Below are 18,121 nucleotides of genomic sequence, written 5' to 3'. Positions count from 1 at the left end.
CAGGGGAAGTACAGTAAAATTATGAGCATAGGATTAATAGCCATACTTTCAGATCATGAATGTATTTATTTTGCTTTTGCTGAAAATATGTTTTATTGGGGGTTTATAGTGTTAAGATTATGAAACAGTTGTTTTAAGCGTGTGACCCAAGTTCACAACTTTAAAGTTAGTTTAAATGGATTTCATACCAAATTGGTTAAGTTCTTAAATTTAAACGTGCATTCAAAAAGATATGCTGATTTAAGAATCAAGGGCAAGAACTGGTAAAACTTGAAACATTTTGGTATTTCACACACCCACTTGCCTCAGGCACCAGCTTTTTTTGAACTGGAAACAAATGGTTACTGCAGTTCAAAGCCACTTCCTGATACCAAATGAATTTGCCCAATGTTCTATAGGATATCCGCTGTGCTATTATCTGTGCACTTAGCTTTGAAACTAACTTTTCCATAAATGTACCTAAACATGCTGAAGACATGTTCACAGCTGCTAGAGAACTGAGCAGAAATATTGTCCCTAACTTTTTGTTCTCCACTGTCTTCCCTATTTAAGGGAGAGTTTAAAGGTGCATGTCAGATACAAATAATTGAGGTTTCTGTCACATTTTAAATAGTTGCAATACAGCTTTGAAAATGTGCCCAGAGTATTTTGATCTTATTAGTGCAAGATATCAACAGAAAATAAATCATGAGAGATTCATTTTGATGTCATTCTCTTAAAGGCAGTAAAATGACTCATGCCTACAAATAACACTTTTTTTTTGCAGTTTATATAATACTACTTTTGGTTTTGTGTTAGTTTTCATGACCCAGCCCTCTTTGGTCAAGTATAATGAAGTATTAGCTTGTTTTCCAAATGCCTTTGACTAATTTGAACTTATAATTTGAAAATAGAATTTTGAGCAAAAGAATTCATGACCTTGTGACTGAACATTTTGGATAATTTTCCATATGCAAGACTATTCTACAATGAGCTTTAAAAATATAGTTGTTTACAGGAAGCTTGTTTTGTGAGATTCTCAAGACTTATGATTTCAAAATTATTACTAGTTTGGTTTTTGGAAGTAGTGAAAACATTTTATTCAGGAAATTTTTGGGAATCTGTTTTGGAACATTTTTGAATATTTTGTATAGATTTAAAATACACTTTTGAAATGGTAGCTGTGACTGGCTTACCATAATTGAACTAGTATCTCGGAGATCCCAATTTTTTATTACCATTACTTCTTCATGATTAATTTTCCCTTCTCTCCCTTCCCATTTTCCAAATTCCACTCAAATTCAATCGCCCCCTCCAACCAACATTATAAAAGTGTTTGCCTCCATGATTTGAAAACCATGTTAATGTAATTTGAATACAGAGTGCTTTTTGTGATAACAGATCAGTTACACTGCTTGTCAATTTCTGCATGATTTTCACAAGCTTTTCACTCTGCAAGATATTTTTGGATGCTTTTGTTTTCTAATGAAAGTAGATTTTGTATGTGGTTTCTGAATTTTTCATTCTCCTGAAACAAAATGGACATGTGCTATCTCAGGATTTATTAAACTAATTGTATGACCAGTATCATTCCTGACACTACATTTGCAAATAGAATGTAAAGGTGCATTGTCAGACTTTTTGATTATGTAAATAAAGTTATGAATAGAGTGAAAAAATCCTCCAGGCCATCTTAAAGGTAGCAACTCCAAAAATCTGGCCAGCTGATATTTACCACTTTGAAGGTTAAGCAGTCTGCTTAGGAATTATGGAGGGAGGAATGATTTTTTTTAACATTTGCTCAACCACTCCACAAGCTATAAAACTATACTAATGTTTTCATGTAATATGTAGAATAATAATATAAGGGTATTAGGAACTGTTCTTGAAGCCTTTGTAATAATGTTCTCATAGATCAGTACAGCATAGTACAAGCCTTTCAGTGTATGATGTTGTGTCAACGTATATATAATCTAAAGCTTTCTTCCTACACATCCATGTATCTATCTAATATGACTTGAAATGTTAACTGTTTCCATTTCCACAAATGTAGTATACTCTACTTCTGGCATTTTCTGTTTTTACTTAAGTACCTGTGAAGATTTTGACTTTCAAGCAATTTTAATGGTACTCTTAAAGTTTGTAAGGCCAATGCCCTATAAAGCCTTAACATTACATCCCTGCTCTTATATTTTGGTCCTCTTGAAATAAATGCTAATATTGCATTTGCCTTCCCTACCACCAACTCAACCTGCAAATTAACCTTTAAGGAATTCTGCACAAGGTCTTCCAAGTCCTTTTTGCATCTGAGTTTTTTGTGTTTTCTCCCCGTTTAGAAAATAGTCTGTCTTTATTCCATCTACCAGTGCATTGCCACACTTTTCCCTACACTATATTCTTTTTGCAGACTCCCTGCTTCCTCAAAACTACCTGCCCCTCCCCAATCTATGTATCGCCTGCAAATTTGGCCACAAAGCCATCAATTCCGCTATCTAAATCATTGACATATAACGTGAATACAAGCAGTCCCAACACTGCCTCCTGCAGAACACCATTTGTCACCACAGCCAACCAGAAAAAGCTCCTTTTATTCCCACTCTGTGCCTCCTGCCACCAGTGAGACAATCTTTTATCCATGCTAGTATCTTTCCTGTAATACCACGGACTCCTTTCTTTTTCAGAGCTTTGTGTGGCACCTTGTCAAAGGGCTTTGGAAGATTCAAATAACCAACATCCACTAACTCTCCTATGTCTATCCTGCTTGTTGTTTCCTCATGTTGTGCAGTGATTGATATTTTATTTTTGAAGAACAAAATTAATATGGTTTAATGATTAATAAACACAAGAAATCCTGGAAATCTTGAGCAACACACACAAAATGCTGGAGGGCCTCAGCATGTCAGCAGTATCTGGTTGATGTTTCAAACTGAGATTCTTCAATAGGACAGGAGAGGAAGGGGGAAGAAGCCAGAATAAGAAGGTGAATGGAGGGGAAGTAGTACAAGCTGACAAGTGGTAGGTGAGACTAGGTGAAAGCAAAGGTGAGTGGGTGGGTCAGCTGCAAAAGGCAGGATCTCCTAGTAGCTACCCATTTGAATTTGACCTTCTATTCCCATTCCTGTTCTGATATGTCTGTCCTCCACAGCCATGATGAGCCCATACTCAGACTTGAGGAGCAACACCTCATATTCCATCTGGGTAGCCACAAACCTGATGGCAGGTGGCATCTAGTAATTACTCCTCACTCCCCCTTTTCTCTTTTTTAACATTTCCCCTTTTACCTGGACTATTCCTCTTCCCAACCTGTCTTGCAAAAATGCTATCCCCTTCTCGCAATTCCTCCGTCTCCGCTGCATCTTAATAAGCTGGTAAGAAAGGCGGGCTCTGTCGTGGGCAAAGTACTGGAGAGTTTAACATCGGTAGCTGAGCGAAGGGCGCTGAGTAGGCTACGGTCAATTATGGATAACTCTGAACATCCTCTACATAGCACCATCCAGAGACAGAGAAGCAGTTTCAGCGACAGGTTACTATCGATGCAATGCTCCTCAGACAGGATGAAGAGGTCAATACTCCCCAATGCCATTAGGCTTTACAATTCAACCGCCAGGACTTAAGAACTTTTTAAAAGCTATTATTAATGCTTTTTGAGATAGTGATTTAGATGCATATCATATTTTTTACTGAGTTAAGTATTGTATGTAATTAGTTTTGCTACAACAAGTGTATGGGACATTGGAAAAAAAGTTGAATTTCCCCATGGGGATGAATAAAGTATCTATCTATCTATCTATCTGCTCTCAGGATCAGGCTTTTCATTCCAGGACGAAGGAGATGTCTTCTTTTTTTAAACAAAGGGGCTTCCCTTCTTCCACTATCAAATCTGCTCTCAAGTGCATCTCTCCCATTTCCCGCACATGGGGGAGGGGGGCAATAACAGAAGTTAGAGAAGTCAATGTTCATGCCATCGGGTTGAAGGCTACCCAGACGGTATATAAGGTGTTGTTCCTCCAACCTGAGTGTGGCTTCATCTTGACAGCAGAGGAAGCCATGGATAGCCATATCAGAATGGGAATGGGACGTGGAATTAAAATGTGTGGCCACTGGGAGATCCTGCTTTCTCTGGCGGACAGAGCGTAGGTGTTCAACGAAACGGTCTCCCAGTCAGCGTCACACCAGAGGCACCACTAAATGGCCACACCAGGAGCACTGGACGCAGTATACCACACCAGCAAGCTCATAGGTGAAGTGTCGCCTCACCTGGAAGGACTGTCTGGGGTGCTGAATGGTGATGAGGGAGGAAGTGTAAGGGCAGGTGTAGCACTTGTTCCGCTTGCAAGGATAAGTGCCAGGAGGGAGATCAGTGGGAAGGGATGGGGGGGACGAATGGACAAGGGAGTCGTATAGGGAGCGATCCCGGCGGAAAGCAGAGGGGGGGGGGGGGGGGAGGGAAAGATATGCTTGGTAGTGGGATCCCGTTGGAGGTGACGGAAGTTATGGAGAATTATACATTGGCCCCGGAGGCTGGTGGGGTGGTAGGTGAGGACAAGGGGAACCCTATCCCGAGTGGGGTGGCGGGCGGATGGATGAGGGCAGATGTGCGGGAAATGGGAGAGATGCACTTGAGAGCAGATTTGATAGTGGAAGAAGGGAAGCCCCTTTGTTTAAAAAAAGAAGACATCTCCTTCGTCCTGGAATGAAAAGCCTGATCCTGAGAGCAGATAGATAGATAGATAGATACTTTATTCATCCCCATGGGGAAATTCAACTTTTTTTCCAATGTCCCATACACTTGTTGTAGCAAAACTAATTACATACAATACTTAACTCAGTAAAAAATATGATATGCATCTAAATCACTATCTCAAAAAGCATTAATAATAGCTTTTAAAAAGTTCTTAAGTCCTGGCGGTTGAATTGTAAAGCCTAATGGCATTGGGGAGTATTGACCTCTTCATCCTGTCTGAGGAGCATTGCATCGATAGTAACCTGTCGCTGAAACTGCTTCTCTGTCTCTGGATGGTGCTATGTAGAGGATGTTCAGAGTTATCCATAATTGACCGTAGCCTACTCAGCGCCCTTCGCTCAGCTACCGATGTTAAACTCTCCAGTACTTTGCCCACGACAGAGCCCGCCTTTCTTACCAGCTTATTAAGATGCAGCGGAGACGGAGGAATTGCGAGAAGGGGATAGCATTTTTGCAAGACAGGTTGGGAAGAGGAATAGTCCAGGTAAAAGGGGAAATGTTAAAAAAGAGAAAAGGGGGAGTGAGGAGTAATTACTAGATGCCACCTGCCATCAGGTTTGTGGCTACCCAGATGGAATATGAGGTGTTGCTCCTCAAGTCTGAGTATGGGCTCATCATGGCTGTGGAGGACAGACATATCAGAACAGGAATGGGAATAGAAGGTCAAATTCAAATGGGTAGCTACTAGGAGATCCTGCCTTTTGCAGCTGACCCACCCACTCACCTTTGCTTTCACCTAGTCTCACCTACCACTTGTCAGCTTGTACTACTTCCCCTCCATTCACCTTCTTATTCTGGCTTCTTCCCCCTTCCTCTCCTGTCCTATTGAAGAATCTCAGTTTGAAACATCAACCAGATACTGCTGACATGCTGAGGCCCTCCAGCATTTTGTGTGTGTTGCTCAAGATTTCCAGGATTTCTTGTGTTTATTAATCATTAAACCATATTAATTTTGTTCTTCAAAAATAAAATATCAATCACTGCACAACATGAGGAAACAACAAGCAGGATAGACATAGGAGAGTTAGTGGATGTTGGTTATTTGAATCTTCCAAAGCCCTTTGACAAGGTGCCACACAAAGCTCTGAAAAAGAAAGGAGTCCGTGGTATTACAGGAAAGATACTAGCATGGATAAAAGATTGTCTCACTGGTGGCAGGAGGCACAGAGTGGGAATAAAAGGAGCTTTTTCTGGTTGGCTGTGGTGACAAATGGTGTTCTGCAGGAGGCAGTGTTGGGACTGCTTGTATTCACGTTATATGTCAATGATTTAGATAGCGGAATTGATGGCTTTGTGGCCAAATTTGCAGGCGATACATAGATTGGGGAGGGGCAGGTAGTTTTGAGGAAGCAGGGAGTCTGCAAAAAGAATATAGTGTAGGGAAAAGTGTGGCAATGCACTGGTAGATGGAATAAAGACAGACTATTTTCTAAACGGGGAGAAAACACAAAAAACTCAGATGCAAAAAGGACTTGGAAGACCTTGTGCAGAATTCCTTAAAGGTTAATTTGCAGGTTGAGTTGGTGGTAGGGAAGGCAAATGCAATATTAGCATTTATTTCAAGAGGACCAAAATATAAGAGCAGGGATGTAATGTTAAGGCTTTATAGGGCATTGGCCTTACAAACTTTAAGAGTACCATTAAAATTGCTTGAAAGTCAAAATCTTCACAGGTACTTAAGTAAAAACAGAAAATGCCAGAAGTAGAGTATACTACATTTGTGGAAATGGAAACAGTTAACATTTCAAGTCATATTAGATAGATACATGGATGTGTAGGAAGAAAGCTTTAGATTATATATACGTTGACACAACATCATACACTGAAAGGCTTGTACTATGCTGTACTGATCTATGAGAACATTATTACAAAGGCTTCAAGAACAGTTCCTAATACCCTTATATTATTATTCTACATATTACATGAAAACATTAGTATAGTTTTATAGCTTGTGGAGTGGTTGAGCAAATGTTAAAAAAAATCATTCCTCCCTCCATAATTCCTAAGCAGACTGCTTAACCTTCAAAGTGGTAAATATCAGCTGGCCAGATTTTTGGAGTTGCTACCTTTAAGATGGCCTGGAGGATTTTTTCACTCTATTCATAACTTTATTTACATAATCAAAAAGTCTGACAATGCACCTTTACATTCTATTTGCAAATGTAGTGTCAGGAATGATACTGGTCATACAATTAGTTTAATAAATCCTGAGATAGCACATGTCCATTTTGTTTCAGGAGAATGAAAAATTCAGAAACCACATACAAAATCTACTTTCATTAGAAAACAAAAGCATCCAAAAATATCTTGCAGAGTGAAAAGCTTGTGAAAATCATGCAGAAATTGACAAGCAGTGTAACTGATCTGTTATCACAAAAAGCACTCTGTATTCAAATTACATTAACATGGTTTTCAAATCATGGAGGCAAACACTTTTATAATGTTGGTTGGAGGGGGCGATTGAATTTGAGTGGAATTTGGAAAATGGGAAGGGAGAGAAGGGAAAATTAATCATGAAGAAGTAATGGTAATAAAAAATTGGGATCTCCGAGATACTAGTTCAATTATGGTAAGCCAGTCACAGCTACCATTTCAAAAGTGTATTTTAAATCTATACAAAATATTCAAAAATGTTCCAAAACAGATTCCCAAAAATTTCCTGAATAAAATGTTTTCACTACTTCCAAAAACCAAACTAGTAATAATTTTGAAATCATAAGTCTTGAGAATCTCACAAAACAAGCTTCCTGTAAACAACTATATTTTTAAAGCTCATTGTAGAATAGTCTTGCATATGGAAAATTATCCAAAATGTTCAGTCACAAGGTCATGAATTCTTTTGCTCAAAATTCTATTTTCAAATTATAAGTTCAAATTAGTCAAAGGCATTTGGAAAACAAGCTAATACTTCATTATACTTGACCAAAGAGGGCTGGGTCATGAAAACTAACACAAAACCAAAAGTAGTATTATATAAACTGCAAAAAAAAAGTGTTATTTGTAGGCATGAGTCATTTTACTGCCTTTAAGAGAATGACATCAAAATGAATCTCTCATGATTTATTTTCTGTTGATATCTTGCACTAATAAGATCAAAATACTCTGGGCACATTTTCAAAGCTGTATTGCAACTATTTAAAATGTGACAGAAACCTCAATTATTTGTATCTGACATGCACCTTTAAACTCTCCCTTAAATAGGGAAGACAGTGGAGAACAAAAAGTTAGGGACAATATTTCTGCTCAGTTCTCTAGCAGCTGTGAACATGTCTTCAGCATGTTTAGGTACATTTATGGAAAAGTTAGTTTCAAAGCTAAGTGCACAGATAATAGCACAGCGGATATCCTATAGAACATTGGGCAAATTCATTTGGTATCAGGAAGTGGCTTTGAACTGCAGTAACCATTTGTTTCCAGTTCAAAAAAAGCTGGTGCCTGAGGCAAGTGGGTGTGTGAAATACCAAAATGTTTCAAGTTTTACCAGTTCTTGCCCTTGATTCTTAAATCAGCATATCTTTTTGAATGCACGTTTAAATTTAAGAACTTAACCAATTTGGTATGAAATCCATTTAAACTAACTTTAAAGTTGTGAACTTGGGTCACACGCTTAAAACAACTGTTTCATAATCTTAACACTATAAACCCCCAATAAAACATATTTTCAGCAAAAGCAAAATAAATACATTCATGATCTGAAAGTATGGCTATTAATCCTATGCTCATAATTTTACTGTACTTCCCCTGAAACTGTACATACCTGGGTAATATTTTAAATCAGTTCCTATGTATATTCCTAATTTCTTCAAAAATTAAAATTCAAATTGATCAATAGACATTTATAATACATTAACACAACAGGTATAGCAATAGAGCAGACACTGAATAGTGCAATACCCTCAGAGTTCAAAGTACATTTATTACCAAAGTATGTATACTTTATACAACTTTGAGATTTGTCTTTTTACAGGCAGCCACAAAACAAAGAAACCCAAAGAACCCATTAAAAAAAGGACTGTCAAACATCCAATATGCAGAGAGAAAAAATAAATTAAGCAAACAATAAAAGTAAGCAAATAGCATTCAGAATCAAAATTTACCAAAGTGAGTCCATTCACAGACTCAGTCCAGCGCAGAGCTGAGTAACTGTCATGGAGCAGCAAGCTGAAATGGCCCATTCCTCCCCTCTGGCCCTGACACCCTGACCTTTTCATTTTAACCTGGTGCTTAAATTGTCCAAACATCGGATCACTCCTCGCTCTCAGACCCAGAGTCTGTCACTTTGATATGGTCTGGGGCCTGGACCCCACTGCCTCGATACGGCCAGTACCTGACCTTTCTAATTCATCCTAGTGCTTAAATCGATCGAACTTTGGGCCTTTCCTTGCTTTCAGGGATGTGCTAGAGCTCTGCCTCGACTCTGTCTTGCCTCAGCTCTCCTTGCCTCTCAGTTCTGCCACACCAAATCACCTCCAAGTCCACTCCAACAATGGACATACATTGGCTCATTCCCTGCTCTCCGGCCTGCCACACTACAACTTTATTTGACCTCCTGGACTTCAGTTCACACCACAAAAATGCTAGGTCATACAGGTGGTTCAAAAGCTCAGCTCCAAAAGGGAAGTTGCAGACTATTGCTTGCAGTGATCATTTACCAGAAAAAGTGTTTATCAATTAAGTATTTAGTTGTTTCCTTTGTTTTGTTTGTCACTAATAAGTAGTCTCTGAGCCTCACCAGCACCATGTTAAACTCCAAGTCATTACTTCACAAAGCAGCAGCATCTGCACCCAGACTTATTTCTTACTGGGCTTTAATGTACAAGTTTACACTATTATCTACAAATTAGATTGCATTCTCACCAGTACCTAGTGCAACACTTTCAGAACAAGTTGGTAATAAATTTTGTTGTTCACTTTAAAGAGACCTAGATTTTTTAAAAAGTAATCAGTTGCACAATCAGTGAAATCTTAAGAACAATAGATATGCAAACCACATCTTTTGGATATCCACAATTCCTTCCATTTTCTGTGCTGTTCAGCCACAGATAGCAAAGATCCCACTTTACAAAGTTCAAAGTAAATTTATATATCACCATATACAGGTTTCCCCCGCAATCCGAAGGTAGACCGTTCCTATGAAACCGTTTGTAATCCAAAATGTCATAAAGCGAAGAAGCAATTACCATTAATTTATATGGGAAAAATTTTTGAGCATTCCCAGACCCAAAAAAACCTACCAAATCAAAGCAAGTAACACATAAAACCTAAAATAACATTAACATATAGTAAAAGTAGGAATGATATGATAAATTAAACTCTATATAAAGTAGAAATATTGTAGGTACAGTGTAGTTTCACTTATCAAACTCGGGAAGGCAGCAAGCCAAAATTAATTTGAAGAGAAAAAAAAATCAGCACGTACACGCATACGTACACACATGCGCAAACAACTGCCCGCACAAGGCTTCACGGTCAATTGTAGTCCTTCTACAATTTAGTCCTTAAACACACCTATAAAGCGGGCATCTTTTTCTAGTAAAAGCGAAAATCCTCTTTGGTTAGGGAAAACAGGTACTAATGTAAGTCTTTCGTAACAGCGAGTTGTCGTAAAGCGAACGTTCCAAAAGCGGGGGCCACCTGTACTACCCTGAGATTCAATTTTCTGTGGGTATACATAGTAAATACAAGGAAACAAATAATAAATGAATAAGCAAGCAATAAATATTGAGAACATGAGATGAAGAGTTCTTGTAAGTGAGTCTATACATTGTGGGAAAAGTTCAATGTTGGGGTGAGTGAAGTTGAGTGGTTATCCCCTCTGGTTCAAGAGCCTGAAGGTTGCAGGGTGCTCCTGAACCTGGTGGTGCAGATTCTGAGGCTCCTGTACATCCTTCCTCATGGCAGCAATGAGAACAGCAAGGCCTGGATGATGGGGTTTCTTGATGATGGAAGCTGCTTTCCTGTGACAGTGCTCCACGTAGATGTGCTCAGTGGAGAGGGGGACAGCTTTATCCGTGGCAGACTGGGCTATATTCACTACTTTTTGTAGGCTTTTCTGTTCAAGGGCATTGGTGTTTTCATACCAGGCCACGATGCAAGTTTGTCAAAGTTTTCGATGATACACTGAGTCTTCACAAACTTCTAAAGTAAAGGCACTGCTATGCTTTCCCTGTAATGGCACATATGTACTGGATCTAAGACAGATCCTCTCAAATGATAACACCAAGGGATTTAAAGTTGCTGACCCTCTCCTTCTCTGATCCCGATGAGGACTAGCTCATGGACCTCCGGTTTTCTCCTCCTGAAGCCAATTATCAGCTCCTAGGACTTGCTTACACTGAATGAGATGGTTGTTGCAGCACTACTCAGCCTGATTTTCAATTTAACCCCCCATATGCTGAATCATCACCACCTTTGATTCAGCCAATGATAGTGGTGTCGTCAGCAACTAAAATACAGCATTGGAGCTGCACTTAGCCTCACAGTCTTAAGTATTTACCTAGTAGAGCAGGGGACTAAGCACCTGTACTGAGAGTGATTGTGGAAAAGATGTTGTTGCCAATCTGAACCGGCTGAGGTCTGCAAGTAAGAAAATTGAGAATCCAGTTGTACAAGGAAGTATTAAAGCCCAAGTCTTGGAGCTTACTAGTTAGTTTTGAGGGGGACAAATAGCATTGATTGCCGAACTGTAGTCTATGAAGAGCATCCTGATGTATGCATCTTCACTCTCCAGATGTTCCAGGGATGAGTTAAGAGCCAATGAAATGATATTTGATGTTGACTTGTTGTGATGGTAGGCAAATTGGAGCAGATCCAGGTCACTCCTCAGGCAGGAATTGATGTTTCATCACTGTGGTTCTAAGTGCTACTGGATGACAATCATTGAAACAGGCTACCACATTCTTCTTAAATACTGGTATCATTGACCTTGCTTGAAGGAGGTGGGGCTGCTTCAGACTGTTGAAGTGAAAGATTAAAGATACATGTTAAAAAATTTAGTGAACACTCCAGCCAGTTAATCAGCACAGGTCTTCAGTACTTGGCCAGTTATCTGAGTCAGGATGCTTTCCATGGGTTCATTCTCCTGAAGGATGTTCTCAGTTTGCTGTCAGAGACTGAAATCACAAGGCTGTCGGGGACTGTGGAGGTTGTGAAGGTGCCTCCGTGCATTGACAGTCAAAGCGAGCATAAAAGACACTGAGCTCATCTGGGAGTGAAACCTTGTTGTCAGCTACGTCGCCTGATTTCACTTTGTAGGAGGTGATAGCATTAAAGCCCAGCCACAGCTGTCGAGCATCCTTCAGTGATTCAAGTTTGGTCAAGAATTAGCACTTTACATATGAGAATGCTTTCTGGAGGTCATACATGGACTTTCTGTATTTTACTTGATCGCCAGGTCTGAACTCCACTGATTTAGCCCTTAACCAAAAGACTGCCATCTTTTGGTTCATCCAGAATTCTGGTTGGAGAACAGCAAATGATTTTGTTGGGACTCACTCGTCCACGACTGCTTTTATAAGGTCCATGACAACCATGACATATTCATTCAGATTCTCTGATGAGTCCCTGAACAAAGCCCACTACAACTCAAAGCAATCCCACTGGTGCTCCTCTGCCTCCGTGATCACCTCTTTGTTGTCCTTATCTCTGTAGTCTTGCTTTTTAGCCTCTGCCTTGCATGCAGGTACAAAGACAGCCAGATGATCAGATTTCCCAAAATGCAGTCTAGAGATGGAGAGGTAGGAATTCCTAATTGTAGTATAACAGTGGTCAAGTGTGTTGGCACCCCTTGTTGATGATACTTGGGGAGAGATTCCTTAAACACAAGCCTGATTGAAGGCCCCAATAATGAACTGAAAGGTGTTGGGGTTGGCTGTTTCCTGTTAGGTAATTGCTGCACTTAATATCTTGAATGCTTGCTTAATCCTTGCCTTTGGCGGTACGTAAACAGCAGTCAGAATCACGTAAAACACTCTTGGTAAATAGAACGATCGGCACATAATCATTAATGTTCTAGGTTTGGGGAACAAGATTGCTACATCCAAGCACCACAAAAGAGTCTATCATGAAACACAGACCCCACCTCTTGCCCTCTTCAAACCAGCTGTCCAGTCCATCCTGGGTATTAAGAAGCCCTCAGGTCTTTCCAATGTATTCTACATGTCCGAAGTGAGCCATATCTCCATGAAACATAGAACATAACAATCCCTCATTTCCCTCCAATACTCCAATCTTGCCCTTAGGTCCTCAATTTTGTTTGCCAGTGACTACATTTACTATCAAGGTATTGGTAGAGGAAGTTTTACACCCCACCATTTTAGTTTGGCTTGGAGTCCTCCCCTCCTCAGGCCATAGCACTGCACCTTCATTTGCTTAAAGGTGGCATACCTGCATTCCTGAGAGACAAGTCCATCAAGTCCTTCAGAAGATTGTGAAATTACTTGTTTTTTTACAATGGTTCAAATGAACATTAAAGGGAAATTACAGGATGCAGATTACAGTGAGAGTACTTCAGGAGAAGTATATTTAGAAGTTTTGTGAACTGTTCACAGAACATCACTGAGTTTCACCAGCACCATCTTGGAATTACAAATACTGTATTTTGAACAATGATTACATTTACTGTCAGGAATTTGCCAACTTTTCCAGAAAGAATGAAAGCCATTAAGAAAGGAAACAATATCAGGGAAGATAGACATTTTGCCAACAAAAGCCTGTTTTTTGGGGGGAAAACCTTGCAGCAAATTCCCAATGTAACAAAACCTGTAGGAAACTGGTAATATAATACATAATGGCAGTTCTACAAGTTTCATATATTGCAAGTTAATTAACCTTACATTTGTAAACTCATGTTCAGGGTATAATATTGCTCTCTCTTTAGCTATTCACAAATCTAAAGTTACAGATACAACTTTTTGGCTATTGTTAAAATGTTACAAAGTATACTGTCTGGCAAAAAAAATCCCAGAGTCGGCTTCTTTCCTGAGCCACTGATCTTACTGTATAATGCAAGTGAATGCAGGGTTGTGAATGGACAACAGGTATTTTATGAATGGGGTAGTCACATGACTGCTGCACCTCCCATGCTAATATTTCTCACCACATGAGTGCATCCGGCAAACTGTTCTCCTTTCACACGCTTCTCCACAACCAAGATTTCGAAATGTTGCCATTACTACCAATTACGGATGTGACAAGGCCAGTGAGTAATTTATGTATCACCTAAAACGGCCCCTTTACCACAGGCTTGAAAAGAGAAGGGAAATGACATATTACAGAGCTTCTTTTATGAATGAAAAAGCAATGCAGAAAAAAATGATTGACAAAAAAGCAGGATGGCTGAGTCTGTTGGAGGGTCAGTGCATAGCGGAAATCTCGCCTATCAAACCACCCGAGGGCAAGTAGAAGAGAACAAAAATGAAAACTGTTTCAAATACGTAAGAGGCAGAATTCTGTTTCTAACTGCACCCAACTCCACATCTGCAGCAATTGCAGAGCCTGGCACTATTTAAATTAAATCTATCCTTTCCCCTCCTCCCAACCCCAGGCAAGCAAAGAAGACCATTTCCAAATTCAGGGCGGAGGCTGGATGTATGTCCCCTCATTTTCAAACCTGGCCCCCAACCCACTCAGGACAGGCTTTGCTCACACCAGCCTTCCCCAATCACCTCCAACACTGAGCACAAAATAACTCAGGCCTCTTAAATACCAAACAAAATACAATTTATATTTCCACAAACACTTCCTTTTCTAAACCAACTCCCCCATCAAACCTGGGTATTATGATTGTACACAACCACCTCTCCTTGTTCTGTGGTAAAATATATACAACCATCCTCTACCCCATCCCTGCGTGTAAGGTATAGTCCTCCATCTGCCCAACATGCCAAAGACACGCAACTCCTTATCCCTCTACACAGTATGGACGTCCATCTCATCCCATTCCATCTGTACAGATGGAACAGAGTAAGTAACCTTTGCATTCAATAATCACAGCATTTGACCGCTGTACAGTCACCATCATATTCATAGTATTCAACAAAAAGGTAGAGTGAGAAAAATGATGGGAGCTGGTGAAGGGGAAGAAGGGAGCAGGGGCAACAGCGGAATGGAAGGAGATGCAGGGACGGGCTGACAGGTCAGCTTTCAAGAAAGTGGCAGGGGTTGGGTTGGTTAGAGGCTGGAAGGGGGTAAGTGGGGTTAAGGGTCAGAAGGGTTGAGGGGAGGAGATGGGGACAACGCGATAGGTGGCAGGAGAGTGGATGGAGGGGTTGGGGTGGATGGGTAGAAAGGACAACAAATCTTGAGGGAAGTGAGGACAGTGTGTCTGGGTGAAAGCAGGGAAAGGCATTTCTGGTGGGAGCTGCACAGGGGCAGGATTACATAGGGGTAAATAGGAACTAGGGAGGAGTGTATAAGGCAGGTCGGCCATGGAGAGAGGTTGAATGTCGATTCAGAGGCAGTGTGGGGAGGGGGTGAATGTCAGATGGGGTGGGGGTGGGGGGTGAGGGAGAGGATGATTGTCAGATGGGGGGGCAGGGAGGGCGAGTCTGATGGGGGGACGGGGAGGGTGAGTCGGATCAGGGGGACAGGGAGGGTGAGTCGGATCAGGGGGACAGGGAGGGTGAGTCGGATGGGGTGGACACACGGGGAGGGTGAGTCGGATGGGGGGGGACGACACACGGGGAGGGTGAGTCGGATCGGGGGGAGACGGGGAGGGTGAGTCGGATCGGGGGGAGACGGGGAGGGTGAGTCGGATCGGGGGGGACACACGGGGAGGGTGAGTCGGATCGGGGGGGACACACGGGGAGGGTGAGTCGGATCGGGGGGGACACACGGGGAGGGTGAGTCGGATCGGGGGGGGACACACGGGGAGGGTGAGTCGGATCGGGGGGGACACGGGGAGGGTGAGTCGGATCGGGGGGGACACGGGGAGGGTGAGTCGGATCGGGGGAGACGGGGAGGGTGAGTCGGATCGGGGGGGACGGGGAGGGTGAGTCGGATCGGGGGGGACGGGGAGGGTGAGTCGGATCGGGGGGGACGGGGAGGGTGAGTCAGATCGGGGGGGACAGGGAGGGTAACTGCTGGGTCGGAGGGGCGGGGAGAGAGTGACTGTCGGATTGGGGGCTGGTAAGCGGGTAATTGTTGGGTCGGTGTTGGTGAGAGGGCAATTGGTGGCTTGCGGGGAGAAAGAAAGGTTGTTGTCGGATCCGGGGGTGGGCGAAAGTGATTGGCGGCTCGGGGGCAGGACGGGCGGCAGGGGAGGGATGGTGGGTCAGGGGTCTGAGGGAGTAATGGTTGGAACCCAAGTGGTCCCCACACATCCATGCCGGGGTTGGGCTGCGGTTGCGTCCCCAGATCCGGGCAGTTGGCTTGCGCCGGAATCACGATGGTAGTCAGACGACAGTGCTGGGAAGCGAGCCCCCCGGGTGCGAGCGTCGGCGGCTACCATTTGTTTAGTTATGTAGTCCCCTTACTCGGTCTGGTTTGCCTCCTCGCTCATCTTTCAGCGCCTTGCGATCATCGCCACGTTAATCCTCAGCAGCATCCCCGGCACGCCACACCACTTCTTCATGTTGCAGCCGCCCTCCCCGCTGCCTGTCCCGGGCCGGGCAGCGCCTCGGCCGCTGGCATCCACATCACAGCGGGTGGGAAAGTGAGGAGGGAGCAGCGCGCCACTCGTGGCCTGTCTTTACTGGCCTGACCCCGGCCTGTCCAGTGCCACCGCTCCGCTCCGAAGCTCCATCCCGCTCTCACTCGGCGAGAAGAGGAGGAGGGGCGCTGGGCCGTCTCCGTGGGAGGGGGGGGGGGGGGGGACGCTGGCGTCCGGGCGGAAGCAACGGGCGTCGCACGCACCCTGGGAAACCCGTATCCCTCCTCGGCCCCTACAAGTCCTGCCAACTGATTCACCCGTCTTCCCACCTTACGCCCCTCTCTTCACTCAATTCCGCTAGAACTGATCCATAACTAAACCCCGAAGCTAGCTGCTGCAAGATCGGTTTTCTCCCTGTCAATGTGAGCGGCGTGGAAGTAGTCCTTCCCTCTTTCCCAGTGGTAGCGCGCAGTAATTTAAAGGCACCAGAGATTCTGCAGATGTTGGAAATGTTGGGCTGCACACGTGAAGTGCCCGAGGAGCTCAGCAAGAGCGGTACCGTCTGTGCACGGAAATAAACAGTCGACGCTTTTTCACCAGCAAAGTCGACTGTTTATTCTCTTGCGTGGATGCTGTGTAATTTGCTGATTTCCTTCAGCGTTTTGTACGTGTAATGTAAAGCCTCTTGCTCGGTGAGCTGGCTACATGTTGGTGAGCATTGAATCGCTGGGAAGGGAAAGCCCAAGTACTGGAAAAGGCATCGCTGGCCGGACGCAAGCCACCCCATTCGGTGAAAAAATACGGGTGCCCTTCCATTATCAGTTAATGTTTAACAACTATGATGATTTTATTCATAAGGGCCACTTTGAAAGCATTTTGTCTGAAAGCCATTATAAAAAGATCCAAAAGGATCAAGGGCTAGAGCGTTTGCTGTCTACTTCCATCCTCAATTAATCTTTTCCCCGAAGTTTGAACTTGCAGTTTGTTCTGATTTAATTCACCAACTTGGTCCTGAAATTAAAACAACCTGAAGCTAATGGGGAAATTCATTTGTAATGTGGAAAGACAATAACTGCATTTCAAACTAGATAAACTTTTTTTTTTAAAAAGGATATGGGTTCTCCCTTTCGGTTCCCTGTACGATTAGTTCCTTGTCTAAGGTTTTTTTAAAATCACATTTTTTTAAAATCACATTCACGGAGTCGAATGTCAAACATCACGGCTCACTTGCATCTCCTCACCATAACAAAGAATTTAACCTGCCTTTTAGCTAGGAAATAAATAAGTTTAAAAAATTAGCTATAAAACAACGATAAATAAACGCAACAAGGTTTGGTAACATTAAAAAGGGATGTATTTTTTGTGGCAGATAATTACCTATTTTGATCGAATACCCGGAAGCCCACAGAGCAGCAAAACATTGATCACCACAGAGAGAAAATCAGAATCAAATTTATTATCAAAGATGAGAAAATCTGCAGATGCTGGAAATTTAAGCAACACACGCAAAATCCTGGAGGAACTCAGCAGGCCAGACATACTCTTTTCCATTGATGCTGCCTGACCTGCTGAGTTCCTTCAGTACGTTGTGTGTGTTGCTTAAATTTATTATCACTGACTTACATAAAGTGAATTCGTTGTTTTGCATTTGGCAATCAATCAGTATCAGACCATTGTACGTAACATTTTCATTCTGTTACCTAAGTTTCTTCCACATTAGCATATTTGCATACATTATTTCTCATGTATTTACCATGATAAACATGCTTTTTGAATTTTGTTCTTCCCCTTTTGGTTAGCGAACGCTA

The 18,121-nt window shown here is 42.3% G+C and overlaps 1 protein-coding gene across 2 annotated transcripts in view; it reads right to left on the bottom strand.

The window, feature by feature from the left end:
• Positions 1-16,511, bottom strand: part of spred1 (sprouty related EVH1 domain containing 1) — a 122,310-nt gene extending 105,799 nt beyond the window's left edge. For both annotated transcript variants that reach the window (XM_073040113.1, XM_073040114.1), the window contains exon 1: positions 16,198-16,511. In XM_073040113.1, coding sequence (XP_072896214.1) covers positions 16,198-16,223 — 26 coding nt within the window. In that variant the 5' untranslated portion in view covers positions 16,224-16,511. The remainder of the gene's footprint in view (positions 1-16,197) is intronic.
• Positions 16,512-18,121: the final 1,610 nt, after the last annotated feature.

This window comes from Hemitrygon akajei, chromosome 3 (assembly GCF_048418815.1).
Source record: "Hemitrygon akajei chromosome 3, sHemAka1.3, whole genome shotgun sequence".
In the NCBI taxonomy this organism is placed as follows: Eukaryota; Metazoa; Chordata; class Chondrichthyes; order Myliobatiformes; family Dasyatidae; genus Hemitrygon; species Hemitrygon akajei.
The sequence above is the reverse complement of the archived record's forward strand: the minus strand, read 5'-3'. Positions and strand labels throughout refer to the sequence as shown.